The sequence below is a fragment of the Erinaceus europaeus genome, chromosome 10 (genome assembly GCF_950295315.1).
Source record: "Erinaceus europaeus chromosome 10, mEriEur2.1, whole genome shotgun sequence".
NCBI classification, from domain to species: Eukaryota; Metazoa; Chordata; class Mammalia; order Eulipotyphla; family Erinaceidae; genus Erinaceus; species Erinaceus europaeus.
Window position 1 is genome coordinate 80,268,096 of NC_080171.1, and position 21,799 is coordinate 80,289,894.

Sequence of the window (21,799 nt, forward strand, 5' to 3'; positions counted from 1 at the left end):
CAGAAGCCAGACCTTCCACCTTCTGCAACCCACAATGACCTTGGGTCCATACTCCCTGAGGGAATGGGAAAAGAATGGGAAAGTTATCAGGGGAGGGGATGGGATATAGAGATCTGGTGGTGGGAATTGTGTAGAGGTGTACCCCTCTTATCCTATGGTTTTGTTAATGTCTCCTTTTTAAAATAAATTAATTAATTTAAAAAAAAAGAGTCAACATAAAAAAAAGAAAGAAAATAGCTCAGCAGGAAGTCTGCTAGGAGCAACTGCCCAGCCCCTGGCAGCTGTTTTTGGGTTGGGGGGAAAGGGTGAGTTCAGAAATAATCAAGCCAAAAAGATTTTCCTTTGTCCTTTTGGCCTCTGTTTGCCAGCCCAAAAGTGTTGTTATAGGACTCTTTTTTGGTGTCACCCTGACCCCCCTCCTACAGACAGCCCATTATCCTACCCTATCCAGGTTGTAAGCTGCTTCTGTTTGGAGCTCAAGGCAGCTGTTGTTTCCAAGTCACCATCTTGGCTCCACCTCCAAGATTGTATTTATTGAAACTAGAAAATCCTTTTTTAGTATGGAATCTGTTGGTATTCTTCGTGTTGGTTTGGCCCACTTCCCCCTACCTCTGAGATAAATGGTTTGGCCCTTGCTAGTTTCGCACCCCGCTTTCTCCCTGCCCCCTATGCTAAGGACGTCCAGAGTCCCAGCAGCACCCCCGGAAGGAAAAACATGGGGAAGCACATGGTGTGGTGATTTGCCCGTTCGTGAATAAAGATTAAACTGCAGCTTCTCAGCCCAGCCGTGTGTCCTCGAGTCTGTCTCTGTCTACCACTGAGACGCCAGCCCGGCCAGCTGGAGCCCCCGAACCTTAACAACAGGAATCAAGGGAAAAGACTGATAAATTTGGTTGCAAAGAACCAGATATCCCTGGGCAGATGACCCCACCAATATGTCCGGGAGCCCTGCTTCCCCAGAACTCTGCCTCACTAGGGAAAGAGAGAGAGACAGGCTGGGAGTATGGGTTGACCTGCCAATGCCCACATTCAGTGGGGAAGCAATTACAAAAGCCAGGTCTTCCACCTTGTGCACCCCATAATGACCCTGGGTCCATACTCCCAGAGAGTTAAAGAATAAGAAAGCTATGAGGAGAGGGGATGGGATACAGAGTTCTGGTGGTGGGTACCCCTCTTATTTTATGGTCTTGTCAGTGTTGCCATATTATAAATAAAAACTTAAAGTAAATTTTTGGTGGAACAAATTTAAATTATTTGTGTGGCCATGTATGACACAAATAAGGACAAAAGAGAAATGATAAACCAGAAGATTTCTCTTAAGCAAAAATGCACAACTAAAAGTAAAAAAAAATAAATTACTATGATACAAAAATACTTTCAGATTGCTTAAAAAAAAAAAAAGGCCAAGTACTGGAAAAAAGGCACTTCTCAAAGACAGAATTACAAATGATCTTAGGCAAGTAAAACAGTCAAGAGAATGAAAAGAATACACGGAAGCATCATTTTCACCTACTCAATTAATCAATGTTAAGAATATCAACAATGCCCAGTATTGTATAGGAGTGTTAATGTTAGTGGGAGTGGTAACAACTTTCTGTGAGATCATGTTAACATTCTGTAGCAAATGTAAAATGAAAATTTTTTTTCTAACAATTTCATGTCTAAGAATTTAGTATAAGTGATAAATGAATACAGCTATAAGGACTTCTATAAGCCTTATTAATATCTGGATACTCCAAATGTACAATACATAGCAGAATATTGGTTAAATGGTGATACAAAATTTAGTGAAGTCATTATTGACATGACAAAATTTATCCAGGACATGCTGATTAATTATAGAAGCATATTATGACACAAGCATCATTTATCCCCATTTTGAGTTGTATCCCCCCATTTTGAGTTGTCAGAAAGACAAAGACAAGTATGGGATGATCCCACTCATAAACAGAAGTTGAGAAAGAAGAAGAGAAAGGGAAACTCAAAGCAGAATCTGATTGAGTTTGGAGTATAGCACCAAAGTAAAAACTCTGGGTGGAGGGTGAGGGTAAATGTTCAGCTTCACTGGGGGCATAAAAAGGGAGGGACACAGACCTTTGTTGGTGGGGATGGTATCAATATACATTATGAATTTTCATAACACTACTTGATCAGTACTTGGATAAGACCATGCCCTCTCTAGTCAGACTAATTTTCACTCTCCTGAGATGCCCTCCTCCCTTAACCTGGAGTTCATGTAGGGAGAAAAAAATTAGTATTGTAGTAGAGGTACTTAGAAGAATTTCAAGAATTTAATGCTGCCTTCATACTAATGAGAAAACTAAGGAAAACAGCAGAAAAATGGTATGTCCTCTTTGCAAATGAGCAACTCTGCTATAATCTGGAACAACTAGAGGAAGTGACAAAAGTCCATGTTTTTGCTATTTTAGTACTGTCTCATGAACTGGTTTTACATTCCTACACTGTTCCCTGAAGTATATTTTACTCAGTATTTACTCAGTTATTTTCAACAGAGATTTGTTATATTCAGCAGTTAGAATTTCACCTTTTTGATGACAGTTTTCAAGTGGACAATGGTAACTTCTCTCTTTTTTTTTCCTTCCAAGGTTATCACTGGGTCTTGGTGCCACCACTATGAATCCACTGCTCCTGGAGGCTTTTTTTTTTTCCCATTTTGTTGCCCTTGTTGTGGTTGTTATTGTTGTTATAGCTATTGTTGTTGTTGGATAGGACAGAGAGAAGTAGAGAGAGGAGGGGAGACAGAAGAGGAAAGATAAGATACCTCCAGACCTGCTTCACTGCTTGCAAGGCAACCTCTGCAGGTGGGGAGCCGGGGGATAGAACCTGGATCCTTAATCTGGTCCTTGCGCTTCACAGCAAGTGCACTTGACCCACTGTGCTACGGCCCAGCTCCCACAACTGTAACTTCTACCTACAGTTAATTTTAGAGCTGTAAATCAGAAGTGTAATGGATAAACACCAGTGGTATTTACCAACCAGTAATAACTAAGGATGGAGGCTTAGATTCTCTTTTCAGACAGTGGAAAATCCTTACTCACTGGATATCCTAACCTATGTTTCAACTACAGTAAAAGAACTTGAAAAAGGATCAATGTGAATTGTTCATGAAAATTAAAAGTAGAAATCTATATGTAGTAACCTATTGAGAACTCTATAGCTCACCTGAGAGAAAGAACTGTTCTAGATGTTGATCCTATATTGTGGCCTTTCCTGAGGTGGTAGTTTAGAGGGAATTATAATGGCTCTAAGCTGCCTAAAACACTCAGTACCCAATTGTTAGAATATATTGCCCAATTTCTGATTCTTCCAGTTGAGTGGATACACTGTTGGTAAGATCCCTCAGGGTGAAGCAGGTTCATGGAGGGTTTTCACCTGTTTCTATTGCTATTTTTGTCTCCTTATCTACCCACAATGTCCAGCTGTTCTAATCTATACTCACCAACGCCCTGCAAGCTAGTGGAGAATACTCAGGTATGCCATATAGACTTTTTTAGGATGGCAACTTCACACAATTCAAGAGATGTATTAATTTATGATGCTCACTGAGGCTGTTCAGTGCACCCACCCCTCTTCCACCCTCATACTCTTATTATCCAGGACTAGAAAGAGATCGAAAAGAGGTAGGAGGATAACACTAATTTAGAGAAGTCACAATCTTTCTTCTTCAGTGGATTCTTACTTTGAAGTTGTTGTCAAGAAGGAAAGTTAAAGAACACTGATTCAAGGTTTTAAAAAATTAAATATAATACACTCCATCAATAAATCCAGCATACAGGCATAGGCCTAGGAATGCTTAACATGTACATGTTACAGTCAGTCATAGTTACTGATGTTGTAGATAAAAGGGAATCCCACATCATTCACATTGTTCCTAACTCTCCTGTAAACACACATGAACTCTGGTCATGGGCTTGATACTGTTCCAAACCACTGTTACTACATTACCACCCAACCTAATGGGAAGCACAGAGCACTTTTAGGACACACTCAGTAATAAAATAAAATTAACCAATCACTGTTACAATATGGTAGGACCCAGTTTCAAGGCCCTGGTCCCCACCTGCAGGGAGGATGCCTCATGAGCAGTGAAGTAGTGCTTCAGGTGTCTGTCTCTCTTTTTCTCTGCTTCCCTCTCCTTCTCTGTTTCTCACCCTCAAGCAAAAGCAAAAGCAAAAGCAAAAAAAATAGCTGCTGGGAAACATCGAGCTGTGTAGGTACCAAGTGCCAGCAATAATCTTGATGGCAAAAAGTAAAAAGAAAATAATCAGGACCAATAGATAACTTACCAGGTAGAGTACACATTTAACCATGTTCAAGGATCCAGGTTTAAGCCCCTAGCACCACACATAGCACCAAGAAGGAGCTCCACAAACAGTGAAGTAGTGCTGTGATGTCTCTCCTCTCTCTCTCTCTCGCTCTCTCCTGGTCTGTTCCTTTCTGTCTATATCAAACTGAAAGAAAGGTTTTCCAGGAGTCATGCAGGTGGGGAGCCCCTATTAGCAATAGTAATTAAAAAATTAACCAAGTCTCCTATAAATATTCATGTAGCAGAAGAAAGCAGTTTAAATTACAAAATAAATATTGGCATAAAGACTTAAGGTTTCTGAAAACATATTAAGACACAAGACACTTTATCAAAGCAATACTGGCTAATAAGCATTACAGTGAACTTATTAGAGTGGACAGGCTAATAAGCATTCCAGTTGGTATGTCAATTAGTTGTAGAAGATCTAGTTCTGAAGCACTTTATTTCTTCCTTCCTTTCTCTCCTCTTTCTTTCTTTCTTTCTTTCCTTCTTTCTCTCTCTCTTTCTTTCTTTCTTTCTTTCTTTCTTTCTTTCTTTCTTTCTTTTCATTCTTTTCATTCTTACTTCTTTGCCACCAGGGTCATTTCTGGGACTCAGTGCCTGCACAATGAGTTTGCCATTTCCAGTGGCCTTTTTTTTTTTTTTTTTTTGCTTTTATTTTTTTATTCTATTAGATAAAGACAGAGAGAAGAAGAGAGGAAGAAAGAACGGTGAGCTAATGAGACACCTGTAGCACTGCTCCAATGTTTGTGACACTGCAAATTTGAACCCAGGTCCTCAGGCATGGCGATGTGTGCACTTTTACAAGGTGCACTACTGTCTGGTCTCTCTTCCAAAGTATTTTTTTTTTATTTATTAATAAGAAAGGAGGAAAGAGAGAAAAAACCTGGTATCATTCTGGTACATGTGCTGCCAAGGACTGAACCCAGGACCTCATGCTTGAGAGTCCAATGCTTCATCCACTGCACCACCTCCCGAACCACTCTCCTAAAGTATTTTATATACTTGTCTATATAACAAGTGTTTCAACAGTCTCCTTCATCAAGTCAAATTCTAACCCAAAGTGAAGGCCATCTCACTACATCTTTTAAAAGAATGGATTCTGAGTTGGTTAACAGAGGTGCTATAGAGGAAAATGCAGAGACTTGCTTTCAGCATCAACAGGGACTCTCAGGCATCATTCAGTGCAAGATATAGGTCCAGCCCATGTGACCTTCAACTTGTGGTTAATATTACACAGTGCATCAAGGGTCTAAAGTTCATAGATATAGCTGGTCCTGTAGCAGTGAAGACATTGTCAGTTCCTGAGTTTTCTCCACATGGGGATCCTGTAGAGTCAGTCACCATCGTGAATACAGGAATGAGGCCAAACAGTGAATGGAGACAGTTGTAGGTCCATACATACAACTATATGGAAGTGACATGTGACATCTATATAGGCACCAGAGAAACTGCCACAGTATGAGCCCCAACAGTAGTTCAATTCCTCATGCAGCTCCTATCTGCAATGGAGATAAAAAGGAGGAAGATACACTTAGATTTTTCTCATGATACATCCCTGCTGGCCTCTGACTCATGGGAAGTAGCATGAGGGATCAGTCATCACTCCATGAATAAAGAGATTGGCTGTCACTATCTCTGTTCTTGTTCTGGGCCAGAGAAGCATCCCCTTTCCTATCCTGAGCTGTAGACATGTTCATGTCTTTCACCTGTTGGGGCTGAGCTATGGCACACCTGGTTGAGCACACATGTTACATGTCTTCCACCTGTCAAGCATCTATTGAGGTCAGAACAACTTTCACCACACTTCCTTTGGCTCTCCTCAATCCCAGCAGTTCTTCATGACTCCAACCCCATCCTCCCTCCATTTCACTCATTTCACAAAAATGACAGTCTCACATACCACACTGCTAAGAAGGAGAAGAATGCGAGAACAATCACAACAGCCACGGAGCCCAGCCCAACACCTGCCATCTGTTGAAGCATGAGTGATGAATCTGCAGGACAAAAGCAATCACTGAGACCAAAGTGCCAGGAACCATGACCCTCCCAAGATGTGCATAACCCATTTTAACACACAGCCTGGTTCCTTTTAACAAAGCCATCCCCGAAATTCCCAGACTGCCTGTGAGTCCCCTCCATTATCCGTGAAGATGTAGATCTAGGATATATCTGAAAAATCAGACCACATTATAACAGAGACATAAAAGGGGCCAGGTAGAAGTATACCCCATTAAGTATACACATTACCATGAATAAGGAGCTGGATTCAAACCCTGCACCCCACCAGCAAGGGGGATGCTTCACAAGCAATGAAGAGGTTCTGCAGGTGTCTACCTTTTTCTCTCTGTCCTACCAAATAAAGTAGAAAGAAAAAAATGCCACCAGGAGCAGTGGATTCATCCTGAAGGCACCAAGCCTCAGCCATAATGGTTGACCAAAAAAAGGGGGGGGGTGCAGGGATTTTTAAAAAAAAAATTTATTTATTTAATTTATTCCTTTTCTGTTGCCCTTGTTGCTTTATTGTTGTAGTTGTTGTTTATGTCGTCGTTGTTGGATAGGACAGAGAGAAATGGAGAGAGATGGGGAAGACAGAGGGGGAGAGAAAGACAGACACCTGCAGACCTGCTTCACCACCTGTGAAGCAACTCCCTTGAAGGTGGGGAGCCGGGGGCTTGAACCAGGATCCTTATGCCGGTCCTTGCGCTTTGTGCCTGCCACGTGTGCTTAACCCGCTGTGCTATCACCGGACTCCCGGTGCAGGGATTTTTTTAAGCTGATCTTACTGATCATATAAGTAGAGTATACTGTGTTGCTCTAATGGTTCTCTATTGGGTTTCAAGTCAATTATTGTTGGTAGACTCCTATGGTCAATTTTCCTTTTGCTTTTCAGAAGTCCTGATATCATTTGAGTTTTCATTCCAAAAATTAGCTCTAGTGGTCAAATATAGCAAAAAAATATTCTATCAAATAAAGTAATCTGTCATTTTCCCTAGATGTCAATAAGAAAGATACCTCTCTACTCTGGTCAGCATTTTGTCATGAGGCTAAAATAAGAACATTGATGTAAAACTTCTTGGGAAAATGTATTATGTTCTTATTGGGGTATATTACATGCCAATTCCAGTGAAATTCCTGGTTATAAACTGAAATGAGTGGTCTGGGAGGTTTTATAGTGGATACATTACTAGACTTACAAGTATGAGGTCTCAAGTTCAATTCCTGGAATTGAATATGCCAGCGTGATGGTCTGGCTCTATCTCTTATGAATGAATGAATGAATGAATGAATGAATGAATGAATGAATGAATGAATGAACCGTAAAAAAACTGAAATGGAAAACACTCATGTTTGAGTTACACATTTGAGTCAAGTGATTGCATGTGCTAAGCTAAAAGTCACATTTTAATTTCCAAGCTTATTTAGCACTTACATTGTGCCAGATACTGTACCTTTTCTAACCACTCAGTGGGTACCATAGTAATAGTGCCCAGTTTTATAACAGTACAAATTCAGCTCTACTATTATTCCTATTCTATAGATGAGGATCTAAGGCACAGAGTGGTTAAGTGACTTGGCCAAGGCCACTTGCTAATAAATAACAGAACCAGAATTCAAACTAAAGCTAGATTCTTTGTTTTTAACCACAATGCCATATTTTCCCTATGCTGATCCAGTACTCTTAGTAGCAGAGTAGGCCAAGTCCTCGGGCCCCCAGAATCAAGGCTGCAGGCCCAATCCTTAACTGTACAGACTGATAACATGTAGCCTCTAAAGAGGAACATGAGAGTTCCAGTTCCTCTTTAGAAAGATAGAAGTCTGTGTACAATGGTTCCATCAGAAAGAGATTTTAGCAGCTGACTCCACATGTAAAAATATAAGAAGCATCAGTCTAGGGACATATTTATACTTTGCTGAAGGGCATGGTTACATATATACATGCCAGAAATATGAGCATGTACTAAAACATACACAGTTTTATAAACCAGTGTTACTTTTGGCTTAAAAAAATAAAGAAAAAGAAAACCTGAAAAACTATCTATTGCTAAACTATGAGTAAGTGTAAGGAAGTCCAACCAAGTCTTAATTTTCTCAGATGATTTGTGGCTTCTGTTATTACTTCATTTTTCTGTATACCCCTTTAGCCAAGACCTTAGGTATATCCCTGACCCACCCCTTGGGCAATCTTGTATGAGCTGAAAACAGCAATAGCAAAAATATGTTACTATAAGGGGGGAGGGACTTGAGAGGAGAAAGAGTAGCCTATGAACTTAACTTATCCTCCCCTCAAAAAAATAGATGATTTGTTTCCCTAGCAATGAGTAAAGTGCATTTAGAATAGTTCAAACTCATTTTTTTTTTATAATTTAGTTTGTGCTGCCCAATTCAGTAGCCATGACTTACAAGTAGCTATTTAAAACTAAATTAATTTAAATTTATTAAATTTAAAAGTCACTTTCTGGGTCATATAATTTCCAGGGCTCAGTTTCAAGTATATATTTCAAGTGCCCAGTAGCTAATGGAAACCATATTGGTTAGTGCAGCTTTAAAATGTTTCTACAGTTATAGAAAGCTCTATTCATTAGCACTACTCAGATTTCTACAACCAAATGAAGAACAATTTGGTTCTTTTGGAGATTCTGTAAGCTAGCTGACACCAGCAAGCACAGCCAAGTAATGAAACAAAATAGAGAACTAACATGAATTACCAGATATTAAACAACATAACATCAAGATAGGAATTAACATATTGGAACAAAGTATCTATAGAAAGCCTAAAAACAAGCCCAAATGGATCAAATACTGAAATAAAGTTGTCCACATATGTATATAAACACCATAACTGCCTGTGTGACTTTAGGCAAGCTATTCAGTCATTTTGTGTCTCAGCTTTCCAGAGGAATGATATAATGGGAACATAATGTTATAATACAGATGATAGCATTAGTACCTATTTTATAAGCTTATCATGAGAAATAAATGAGCTAAAAATGCTAGAAATGGGCCTGGCAAAGAGTAAGCAGTAAATTATTATCAATACTATTGCTATGCCACTATTTCATATCTTTGGTAAAATGAAACATTCATAATTAGTGTTGAGAAAATGGATTAGTCATTTAGAAAATATTAATTTTGATAACTAGGGCTTATTCTATATACCAAAATAAAATCCAGATGAACTAAAGTCATAAATTGAAAACTAAAATAATTAGAACAAACTAAGTATCTGGCTAATAATAAAAGATGAAAAAATTATGTAAGCATAATTATTAATGTTAAAACCTTAAAATATAAGAAAGAAGGGCCCTCAGCCAGTTAACCACATGTAGTATGAAGCACAAGGACCCGGGTTGGAGCCCAGCTCCCCACCTGCAGCAGGGATGCTTCACAAGTAGTGAAGCAGGTCTGCATGCAGGTGTCTATCTTTCTCTCTTCCCCTCTATCTACCCCTCCCCTCTCAATTTCTGTCTTAGCCAAAAAAATGGAGAAGAAAAAAAAGAACAGAAAGGAAAGGGATATACAGCCACCAAGAGTAGTGGATTCCTTGTGTTGGTACCAAGACCCAGTGATACCTGAAGACAAATAATAATTATTATAATTATATATATAGAAGAAGTGACTATATTAAAATATTAAAAAGCATACACTTCTGGGCCAGGAGAATAGCATAATGGTTATGCAAAAGACTTTTAGTATTGAGGCTCTAAGGCTACAGGTTCTTTCCCTGGCATTATTATAAACTAGAACTGAGAGTACACTGGCAAAACACACACACATACATACACACACTTCTATATACCAAGAAAGTAAAGTTTAAGAAAAGGTACAGTAAAATTAAAAGGATAAGGGAGGTAGGGATAGACAACATAACGGTTGTGCAAAGAGACTCTCATGCCTGAGGCTCCAAAGGCCCAGCTTCAATCACTTGAACCACCATAAACCAAAGCTGAGCAGTGCTCTGGGGGAAAAAAAAAAAAAGAGGAGGCAGCCATGTTTCTGAAAAAAAAAAAAAAAAAAAAAAGTCTTTGGGAGTTGGCGGTAGCACAGTGGGTTAAGTGCTTTTGCGCAAGGACCAGCGTAAGGATCCCTGTTTGAGCCTCTGGCTCCCCACCTGCAGGGGAGTTGCTTCACAGGCAGTGAAGCAGGTCTGCAGGTGTCTGTCTTTCTCTCCTCCTCTGTCTTCCCCTCCTTTCTCTATTTCTTTCTGTCCTATCTAACAACGACAACATCAACAACAAATAATAACTACAACAACAGAAAACAAAAGGGCAACAAAAAGGGGAAAGTAAATATAAATATTTTTTAAAATTTGTCTTTAAAAATGATTAACGGGCTGGGCGGTAGCACAGTAGGTTAAGTGTATGTAGTGCAAAGCACAAGGATCGGAGTAAGGATCTCGGTTTGAGCCCCAGCTTCCCACCTGTAGGGGGGGTCGCTTCATAAGCGGTGAAGCAAGTCTACAGGTGTCTTTCTCTCCTCTTCTCTGTCTTCCCCTCCTCTATTTCTCTCTGTCCTATCCAACAACAATGACAGCAATAGCAATAGCAATGACAAATAACAAGGGCAACAAAAGGGAAAATATAGCCTCCAGGAGCAATGGATTCATGCTGGAACCAAGCCCCAGTGATAACCCTGGACGTAAAAGAAAAGATTAATATGGTTAAAAAGTAATGGTTAAGATACTTGGAACATTTAATAAGCAAGATGTTAATATATAGAGTGATACAAATTAATAAACAAAAGGCAAATGCCATAATAGCAAAAATGAGCGAGTTTTACAAAAAGGTAAATTACCTATATAGTATAATTACAGTTGATCTAGTGCAGTGGTAAATACAAATTAAAGCACTGACACGTCATTTGGCATATTAAATTTACTGGGCTGTTTTGTTGTGGTGCCAGGGCCTCATACAAGTAAGGCATGCACTCACTGAGCTACATCCTTTGCACACTATTTATTGCTTCTAAGAAAAATAACACTATTGCTGATGATAGAAACTGGTTCTTTCCAACATTGTCTATTTCATCACTGGACTCAATATTCCTACCATCTTTAGTCATCAATATTTTCTCTATATTTCTTTCTCTACTACTTCTGTTGTGACCCCAACAGGAGTTTCGGACTATTAGCATATGAATAACATCAGCCTGAGGCGAGACACACAAAGAATGGAAGGTATAAAAAGCACAGACTTGAGAGGGGAAAAATTGATTGTCTCGAACTTTTTAAAACACAGACTGAGTCTTTTAAATACATAGGCTGAGTCTTTTATATGTTGACTCTCTCAAAAACCTAGACCAGGGAGAACAGAAGCAACCAGTGGCACAGCTTTATACAAGATGTTGGGTATTACACAGCAAATCCTAACAAAGGGACTTTCAGAGTTAACCCAATTACCAAATAATGTGATGATAACAATAATTATCCATTGTCTTCTTGAACCCTAAGACAGCAGGAACCTCACATTTCCACTATAGAGCCTATATTTCCCCCAGTACTGAAACCTTAGGGTGGGGCTCACTTTCCTGCATGCTTCTCTCAAATCATATCAAATAATATTGCATCTGCCGATCATGACCTAATCAACACAATGAGTGCCACCTCAGCATGCTTCTCTTCAGACTGTCTCCAGAGACTTCAGGTGTGGAATGGCAACCCTTCATTCAGCTTCATTACTCGGGTGAGACCTTTCCTTTCATAGTATTTTCTAATTCATTCCATTCCAGGTGGTTCATTTCCTAACAAAGTCCTAAAACCTAGATATAGACCAGGTCCATTGATTACTGAAATTGTAAAATTCCAGGTTTTATATGAGATAAAGCATATATTCACACCTATCCATAAATTAGGGCAAAATATATACTTGAAAGCAAAAGTACACAACAGTCTACAATGAGTACCCCCAACACTTCATCTGCACTATTCCAGCCTTTAGGTCCATGATTGTTCAACAATTTGTTTGCCTTTGTATAGTAACTCTCTTTTCAGCCAACAGGTTCCAGATGCCAGCAGGATGCTGACCAGACTTCCCTGCACAGATGACCCCACCAGTGTGTCCTGGAGCTGCGCTTCCCCAGAGACCCACCCTACTAGGGAAAGAGAGAGGAAGATTGAGAGTATGGATGGACCAGTCAACACCCATGTTCAGCGGGGAAGCAATTACAGAAGCCAGACCTTCCACCTTCTGCAACCCACAATGACCTTGGGTCCATACTCCCAGAGGGAATGGGAAAAGAATGGAAAAGCTATCAGGGGAGGGGGTGGGATATAGAGATCTGGTGGTGGGAATTGTGTGGAGTTGTACCCCTCCTATCCTATGGTTTTGTTAATGTCTCCTTTTTAAAATAAATAATTAAAAAAAAGAAGAAAAGCATTCCAACTTAAAAAAAAAAAAAAAAGCACAGACTTGAAGCAGGTCACTCTCTTTGGCTGCTGCTGCTTCTCCTGGTCAGAAGCATCTCAGTGGAGGTGATCCAGGTTTCCACCATGGCTACTTCTCCTGGGAACTGAACACGTGTGACTCTGCTAGCTGGTAAACTTTTAGACCCCTCTACAACCATGAGCAACCTATACCTCAGCTGGTAACTGTTTATCTTATGGGACTAAACTTTTGATAACTATACTCAGACTTTATGGACCTAGCATACTCTTAACCCCTGATAATAATTGCATATTTTGCCTTTTACCTGTTTCACCCTAATAAACCTGGCATTGTTTAAACCCATTTCCAGATCCCCGTTGTGAATCCTTTTATATGCTGCAGCTCCCCAACCCCCCTTTCAAGTTACAACATACTTCATCATTTATACATTGTTTGTCATTGATTACTGAAATTGTTGAACTGAAGACAAGAGCCATGACTTGTACATTCTTCATTTAACCTCAACTCATTAATTAATAAACAGCTTTTGCATGGTTACTGTTTTCTGCCATTGTTAAATCTTGGCTAAAGTCAAAATACATTATGTCTGCCATATTTCCCTGGTCAGAAGGAAAGCAATCTGATCTAACCTGCTTATAGCTCCCATGCCTATTTCTGAAAATTGCTGCTTCTTCTCCCAAGTAAACATAAATTGATCTCTTAAAAATTTTTGCTGGTGAAGTGCTCAGAATCTATATTCTGCAAAATGTAGCTCTTTTGTACAAAGCTTTATGTTCTTTATGCATCTCCAGTGTTACTCTCCCATTTTTGTCAAGAGTTTTCAAAGACCACTTGCAGCAGTTTACCCAACTCACTTGCCAAGTATTTGAACCTACTAGTAGGTGCCTCACCCAGGCCAGAAAACTTTAGGACAATTAGCCCTATCCTTGCTTTCTAATATACCATTAAGGATGCCAAATCAATATGAGGAGTTAAGAACTCCAAAGGTTGTTCTTATACTTCTGCAGAATGATTAGAGAAAGGGTGATAGGGTACTTTAGTCCTATTGAAATAAAAAAGGGTCATGAAGAAGATTGTATTTCATTTAATCTTTTTTTTAATTTATTCCCTTTTGTTGTTTTATTGTTGTAGTTATTGTTGTTGTTATTGATGTCATTGTTGTTGAATATGTCACAGAGAACTTGAGAGAGGAGGGGGGACAGAGGGGGAGAGAAAGATAGACACCTGCAGACCTGTTTCACTGCTTGTGAAGTGACTCCCCTGCAGGTGGAGAGCCGGGGACTTGAACCAGGATCCTTGTACCCAGTCCTTGCACTTTGCACCACCTACGCTTAACCTGCTGCACTACCGTCCAACTCCCACATTTCATTCAATCTTAAAAAACGAATGTGACTGGGGGCTGGGCAGTAGCACAGTGGGTCAAGAACACATGGTGTAAAGGACCAGTGGGTTCTAGCCCCGGCTCCCTACCTGCAAGGGGGGGGGGCACTTCACAAACGGTAAAGCAGGTCTGCAGGTGTCTACCTTTCTCTTCCCCTCTCTGTCTTCCTCTCCTCTCTCGATTCCTTTGTCCTATCCAACCTCAATGACAGCAATAACAATTATAACAATAATAACAACAATGATAAACAACAAGGGCAGCAAAAAGGGAAAAAATTCATAGTGCAGGCACTGAGCCCCAACAATAACCCTGGAGGCAAAAACAAAAACAAATAAAAACAAACAAAAAATGTGACTGTAATAAGCATAGGTTCATGGATAGGACCTAGGGCAATTCAGGTAGAAGTAATCATATGAGCAAAAACATTAAGAAAACAAAGCAAGAAAAGCTAGCACATGTATTTAAATGGAGAATACTGACAAATGCGGTGAGAAGGGCACAAAGTACTGGGGAACTGCAGAACTAGTGTTGGAAATAATAACATAAGTGGTTGGCTAGAAATATGAGTCAGGAGGTAGTAGTATATAGGCCTGAGTAAACAGGGAAATCCTACACTTTGGATGGGAGATGAAGAGAGGGTTTTCTCAGTCATCCATATTACAAATAAAAGCATATTCTCAGGCAGTAGACATAAAAGTAAAAAATCACACAGGAAAGTACAAAGTAGAAAGAAAATGTGGGTGGGAAGACAAAGAGGAGTAATCAGCAATGATTTAAAAGTTTCAAGCTTGTGATGAAAGTATTTCCTGAATACAGTTTATCATCACCTCACATATATCAAATGATCTCAGTGACTCAAGAAATCAGTACTTTGTGGCTGAAAGGAATCTTCAGAGCAAGAGGCAACTATGAAACAATCAACTAAAGATACAGTTGATTGGTAGTACTACATACAGCAAGCAAGTCCAGGTGACTGCAATACCCATCAGACTGATTGTAAATTCCCTCCAGTAATCAACACAAAGTTCACTTAAGGGGTATTTGCAGAGGTAAGCTGCACAAATGTCACCAGGCAAAGGGAAGAATGAAGCTATTCCTTGTAGTAGTGAAATGGAACAGCTTTAAGACTAATTTGGGTTCTAATTCTCTTCAAATTACTTACATGAAGTGGCATTGTTCAAAACTTTTGCAATGTAAGTCTGCCAGACTTACAACCACTTTGTAAAAAGAAAAATGTATGCTAGGATTGTCTTCAGCATTTGAACATGAATGGATTTCTCTACTACATCCAGAGCTTTCCAGTAGTTGGAATTTGAAGATTTGAACTCTTTAATTCTTAATTCTTAAATTAGGGGTTAAGGACACTGTCAAAAAGCCCACCCTCTGACCATGTCTTCATCCAAGTTTGAGTGTTCATCAATTATACCAAATACTTGCCGGAAGGAGTGACTTTGGAAGCTCTTGAACCCAAGTCTATTTGGAATACTTACACATCTCAATTCATCTTTGTGAGAACTCCATTACTACTGGGGAAAAAATCTGAGAGTTGGGAGATAGCTCACCTGGTAGAGTGCATTCCTTACCATGCATGAGACTCTGGGTTTGAGCCCTAGTACCATATGAGAGCATCAAGGAGAGTACCAAGGAACTCTATGGACAGTGAAGCAGTGCTAAAATATCTCTCTTCTCTTTGTCTTTCCCCTCTCCACTCTCTAAAAATAAATAATGACAAAAATTGGTTTCTGGAGGCTGCTCAGAAGCGAAATTGCATATACACAAGGCACTGAGTTCATTCCCAGTGCCTCATTAAAAAAAAAAAAAAAAAAGGAAAAGAAAAACTTTTGGGTGAGGGGCATGGATTGAATGCTCATAGTGTGAAGTGCAAGGATCCCGGTTCCCCACCTGCAGGGAGATCGCCTCACAAGTGGTGAAGCAGGTCTGCAGGTGTTTATCTTTCTCTTCTCTATCTTTCCCTCCCTTCTCAATTTCTTGTTGGTATGCTTCTAATTCTGCTTCTAAAACCCCTTCTGTTTCATTGGTTTAATCCCCCCAGCTTAACACTGTATTCTCTTTACATAACCACTGTTAACTAAGCACTACCCTGCCTCCAGGGCATTGGTTTAATCCTCACTGGTTCGAGTGCTTTTTCCTTCTCCCCACCCCCTATCCTATGTACATCCTCTTCCGCTGACCTGACAGTTCCACCTCAGGATATATAAGGACAGGATTGTGATTAGAGATAGCTTAGATTGCGCTGCGTTCCACATGAATAAAAAGACTGAACTGCGTACCACTCAGCCATGAGTCCCTAGTCGTCTCTCTCTGCCACCCGCGAAGCAAGCCTGACAATTTCTCTCTGTCCTATGCAATAAAATGAAAAAAAATGGCCTTCAGGAGCAGTGGATTCATAGTGCCAGCACCAAACCCCTGCAATATCCCTGGAGGCAAAAAAAAAAAAAAAAGAAGAAAAAGAAAAACCTCTGAGTGACGGAATATGTGGATGTTTCTTGTCAGGTCTTTATTAAACTCTAAGAAAAGGAGACAGATTAGCTTATCTGCACATGGAAATATAACAACGCATATCTTTAAGAAAGGCCCTCATATATTTTACTAAGTGAAATGAATCAGAAAAATATGAATACTACCTTATTTATATGTGTAATCTTAAACAGCTGAACTCATAGAAGTAGAGACTAGCACGGCAGTTGTCAGCAGCTGGGAGGAAATGGGAGCATGACCAAAAGGTACAAACTTTCAGCTACAAAGTTACAATATGGTGACTACAATTACTAATGCTTCAGATAATAATACTGGGTTGTCAGAAAAGCCATAATGCATTTTTACATAGAAAAATGCATCATGATTCACCCAACAACCCAACATATACTACATACATTATACATATAATAGCATGTAATAGTGCTATATATTTCAAAGTTGTTAATATATTTAATGTGGCCAGGGAGGTGTCTCATAAATTAAAGAGTAGGACTTCTTGGGTAGGAGCTAGGTTTCAGTTATCAGTACCATATATGCCAGACCAGTGCTCTGGTCTTTCACTCCCTCTCTTCCATAAAATTTATTAATTTTTTAAAATAATGTTTTCACACATACATTTATACACATGTAAAATGACAGAGATATCAACTAACTTTATTAAAATGACAGAGATACCAACTAACTTTATTATAGTTTTAATTTCACAATATATACATACATGTAGCAAAACATCACATTATATAGCATATGCTAACAGACACCAAGTGCTATGCCATAAAATTATTTATAAAGTAAGTTTATCTATGAAATAACCCCAGGCTTAAGGCATTTAGAAGCTAAAAACTTAACAGTTAGCTTGTAGTCATTCTGCATATCAAAAAATAAAACCTCTACACCTAGCCATTGTATGGAGGCAATTGAATAGAAATCTGTCCCCTGAAGCCAGGATGACTACTGACAAATTCTTTCACCCAGTTGCCCATAGACCCACTTTTCATTGATAGATACACAACCAAAGCACTTCTGCCTAGTAGGCAGGCAGTAAACTCTCCTTGCTGACAGCCCTCCCTCTGTCTCAGCTGTGAGGCAGATGGACCCTTTTACTGTTCGCCTTGCCCTCTCTTGGTGACTATCTCTGAACTTGTTAAATCTAATAAATTTTATTAAAGCTTTACTGCTTGCATCAAAGCAAAAGATTCTGAGGAAAGAGTGAGAAGGAAGGGAAGAAAGGAGAGGGATAAAACTTTGAGGGCCTGGAAATCATATGCATATGTAGTGATTCCACTGTAAAACATTACCACTTCAAATAAATAAATAAACAAATAAATAAAGCTTTGCTGCTGCCTGATACTTTCTCCCAAACCCCTCCCTGTACATTGCCATCCATAAGAAGGTAAAATATATCCATCCACCTTTTTAAAAAAATTATTGACTTACTTTTAATGAGAGAGAGTGAGAAAGGGAGAGATACAGAAAGAAAGACAGAAAGGCCAGAGCACTGCTAAATTCTGGTTTATGGTGGTGCTAGGGACTAAACTAGGATCTCAGAGCCTAGAGCATGCGAGTTTTTACATAATCACTATGCTATCTTCCCAGCCTTTCCAATCTCAATAAAACTTGTAGAGAGGGAGGAACAATCCCTCCAAAACCCAAGATGACTGACACATAATGAGTCTTGTCAGATTAAAAAGCCAATTTCTCTACCATTGTTGAAGTGGTCTGTGTAGATAAAAAGATGAGAAATAGGGGGTCGGGTGGTGGCGCAGTGGGTTAAGCGCATGTGGCGCAAAGCGCAGGGACCGGCGTAAGGATCCCGGTTCGAGCCCCCGCCTCCCCACCTGCAGGGGAGTCGCTTCACAGGCGGTGAAGCAGGTCTGCAGGTGTCTGTCTATCTTTCTCTCCCCCTCTGTCTTCCCCTCCTCTCTCCATTTCTCTCTGTTCTATCCAACAACAAACAACATCAACAATGGCAATAATAATGACCATAATGAGGCTACAGCAACAAGGGCAACAAAAAGGGGGAAAAATGGCCTGCAGGAGCGGTGGATTCATGGTGCAGGCACCAAGCCCAGCAATAACCCTGGAGGGAAAAAAAAAAAAAAAAAGATGAGAAATAAGAGTAGAGGAGAAGCAGTCAAATGAAGGAAGCCCAATTCCCTAGGTTCCTCCCAAACATTTCCTGCTAAATATTCTCTAATGACAGAGCAACAGCCCCCACCCCATTGTAAAATACCATCTATTATAATCATCCTGGAAGTAAAGTCTTCCTTACCACTTCAATCTATTGTTTCACATTGCCCTGAGATAAGTGTCAGGATGTAAAGGGTTAAACTGATACTGTGGCCTAAGAGTAAAACTCCTCAGGCTGTTGGTAGGACCTATAAACTACAAGGAAAAGGTCAAGATTCAAAGGTCATAAATTTAACAGGATTTCTGGTATTCACTATAAGCTAACAGAATTCCTGAGGGGGGGGGGCCGGGAATCACAGGCTGACCATTTGTTGATTTAAAGAAATGCACTGCCAGGGAAATTCCAAGTCAGACAAATAGGGATTTGTGATTGCTCAATCCCTAAGGGAATCCCCCACCTGGATAACTGCCCATGGTAAAGCAGAAAATTTAAGCTCTTCAGCACTTAACAGACTTCTCCCAGTTGCATCTCTTCAGTATAACTTGGAAGAAATGAGCTAGGTATTCTCCTTCAAGGAGATGACCCCAAGAAAGTCAAACAAATTAATCAAATGACCCATTCTGCCACCAGGGCAGAAATATTTGTTTCTTATCCAGCCGGAGGTCCATTCTTATGGACCCCCCAACTCCACCCCCCCAGCCCCAAGCCACTGCATTGTATTTTTTTTTTTTCCTTCTTCCTAAATGAAAGTTGTTACTGTGGTTATTCAGTATTTTCTTTCATATTATATACTGTGGCTTGAGAATGCTTCAGCTTGCCAGTTAGTCACTGCTAAACAGATCATAAGAAATACTTCTGGATTTAATGAAGGAATGGACCTTCCTCAGAAATCCTGATCTTGGGGGTGGATGTGGCAGCAGGTCCACCTTTGAGTGGTCTTCCCCTGGGGTTCTATTTTTGGTTGGGTGGACAATAATTCTACTTTTTAATTAAGTGAGTGATTTTCATAGTAGTATATGTAATGTGTGTGTGCATACTAAGCAGCCAAATAGTAAAACTGCTGCAGCTTTCTGCTTGGTTCTGCCAACATGTTTTTCTGTGCCTACTTTCCTGAGGGATATCATGTCACCCTCTAAAGTAAACCCCAGGGTGGTTGTTGATCACAATGTCCCCAATCAGCCAAATGAATAAGCCCAATAGCAAAGGTAGACTGATCACAATCCTCCATCTTCTACTAGCAGTGATTCATCCTGAGGAGTCACCCAACCTAGGAGAAAATATTATTTTCCCTGAAATGAAAATTTTCCTCTTGTCCTTGAAGTAACTAAGCTGGATCAGTACCCATTCCTCCCCACTACATGACTAATAGCAAGAGAAAATGAAGCTTATTTTCATGCTGAGACAAAGATCAGAGAACAAAGATAAGAAAGGGAAAGTCAGGCTAGGTGACAGCACACCTTACTATGAACAAAGGCCTAACTACAAGCCTTCAGACCTCACCTGCAGGGGAGAGGCTTCACAAGCAGTGGTGTAGGTATCTCTCTTTCTCTATTTTCCCTTCTTTCCCAATTTCTCTCTATCCTATCAAATGAAAAATAAGTAAATATTTTTAGATGAAAGGAAGAAAGGGAGAGAGTAAAGAAAGAAGGAAGGGAGGGAAGGAGGGAAGAAGGAAGGAAGGAAGGAAGGAAGGAAGGAAGGAAGGAAGGAAGGAAGGGAGGGAAGGAGGGAGGGAGGGAGGGAGGGAGGAAAAAAAGAAAGCAAAGAAGGCAGGAGGGAAGTCAGGAAGGTAGGCAGGCAGGCAGGCAGGAAAGAGTCTCACTCATGGAGTCTAGTCTAGAGTCCCAGATCCTAGAGTTTTGGTGATAGCACACTTGTTCCCATTCCATCCTTTTCAGATAAGATTTTTTTTTCTTAAGATAACAATCTCACTCACTTACATGTAATACTGATAGTTGGACAGAAAATAAATATGGTCAGTATTTTTTGGCAGAAAAATGTTTTTACCTTTCACCTGAGCCCAAACTACACAGAAGTATCTTCTCTCCTGCAAAGGAAAATACAGGAACACATTTAATTAAGTGGCACATGATATCAAATTAAGTATATGTTAACCCTTCAAGTTTCAGTGATATATCTCTTAATTTAGACTACAAGATTTTGGAAGCCTCATCTAGCTCTAACTTCTTACAACTAACTTAGCCCTAGTGTTCTAGGGACCAGTGTGTGTAGCAAGGGCAGAGTAACTATAAGGATCAGCTCTATAAATTTTCAGTAAATTTCAGAAATCACATACCATGGATAAAGAAAATGAATGACAAATGGCACTGACTACCTGGAGAATTACATTAATAAGGAATCTGAGGTTATATCAAGGTTTGTTAAGAAATGATGATGCATGTTACAGTTTAGAAATAATAACTTCACCTATCTAGGTAACTACCTGGCAAACTCAGTTACCCAAAATATAGTCAAGAAAGCATATGTGGGGCAGGGCAGTGGCGCACCTGGTTGACTGCACATGTATAATACGCAAGTACCCAGGTTCAAGGCCACAGTCCTCAACTGCAGGGGGAAAGCTTTGTGAGTGAAGCAGTGCTGAAGGTGTCTCTCTTCCTCTCTATCTCCCCCTTCCCTATTGATTTCTGTCTCTACCCAGTAAATAAATGAAGATAATTTAAAAAAATGTTTTTTTAAAGAAAAGAAAGACTCAAAGAAATAAAATACCTTCTTTTCTTCTCCCTCACAGTTACTTCATGCATATTTGTCTGTTAGGAATACTGGGAAGACTGTACATGATAGAACTCAGCTAAATATTCTCCAGAGAAAGTTGAATACTAGGTGTTAGAAAAAGACTGCTCCAACTTCACTGGGACATTTGCTTTCATGTGACAACTTTAAGAAACTAGTATTTATTTTATTAAAAACTATTTTTACATTGAAATTTTCTGGTATAATCTTTAAGCGATCATAAGTTTTGGTGTTACTTGGATATTAAATATATCAAGAACATCTTAAGATAGTGGACATATTCTTAAAAGTAGCATTAGTCTTATATCGACCATAGTAATAATATA

The 21,799-nt window shown here is 39.7% G+C and overlaps 1 protein-coding gene across 8 annotated transcripts in view; it reads right to left on the bottom strand.

The window, feature by feature from the left end:
• The window catches only part of SUSD1 (sushi domain containing 1), a 325,163-nt gene that overhangs the window by 153,454 nt on the left and 149,910 nt on the right, over positions 1 to 21,799 (bottom strand). For 4 of the 8 annotated variants that reach the window (XM_060199941.1, XM_060199942.1, XM_060199946.1 and 1 more), the window contains exon 13: positions 20,730 to 20,769. In XM_060199941.1, the coding sequence (XP_060055924.1) occupies positions 20,730 to 20,769 (40 nt within the window). Of the gene's footprint in view, positions 1 to 1,703; positions 5,830 to 6,230; positions 6,325 to 16,737; positions 16,808 to 20,729; positions 20,770 to 21,799 lie in introns of those variants that run through there. The other 4 variants (XM_060199947.1, XM_060199943.1, XM_060199948.1 and 1 more) reach the window with 2 other exon arrangements.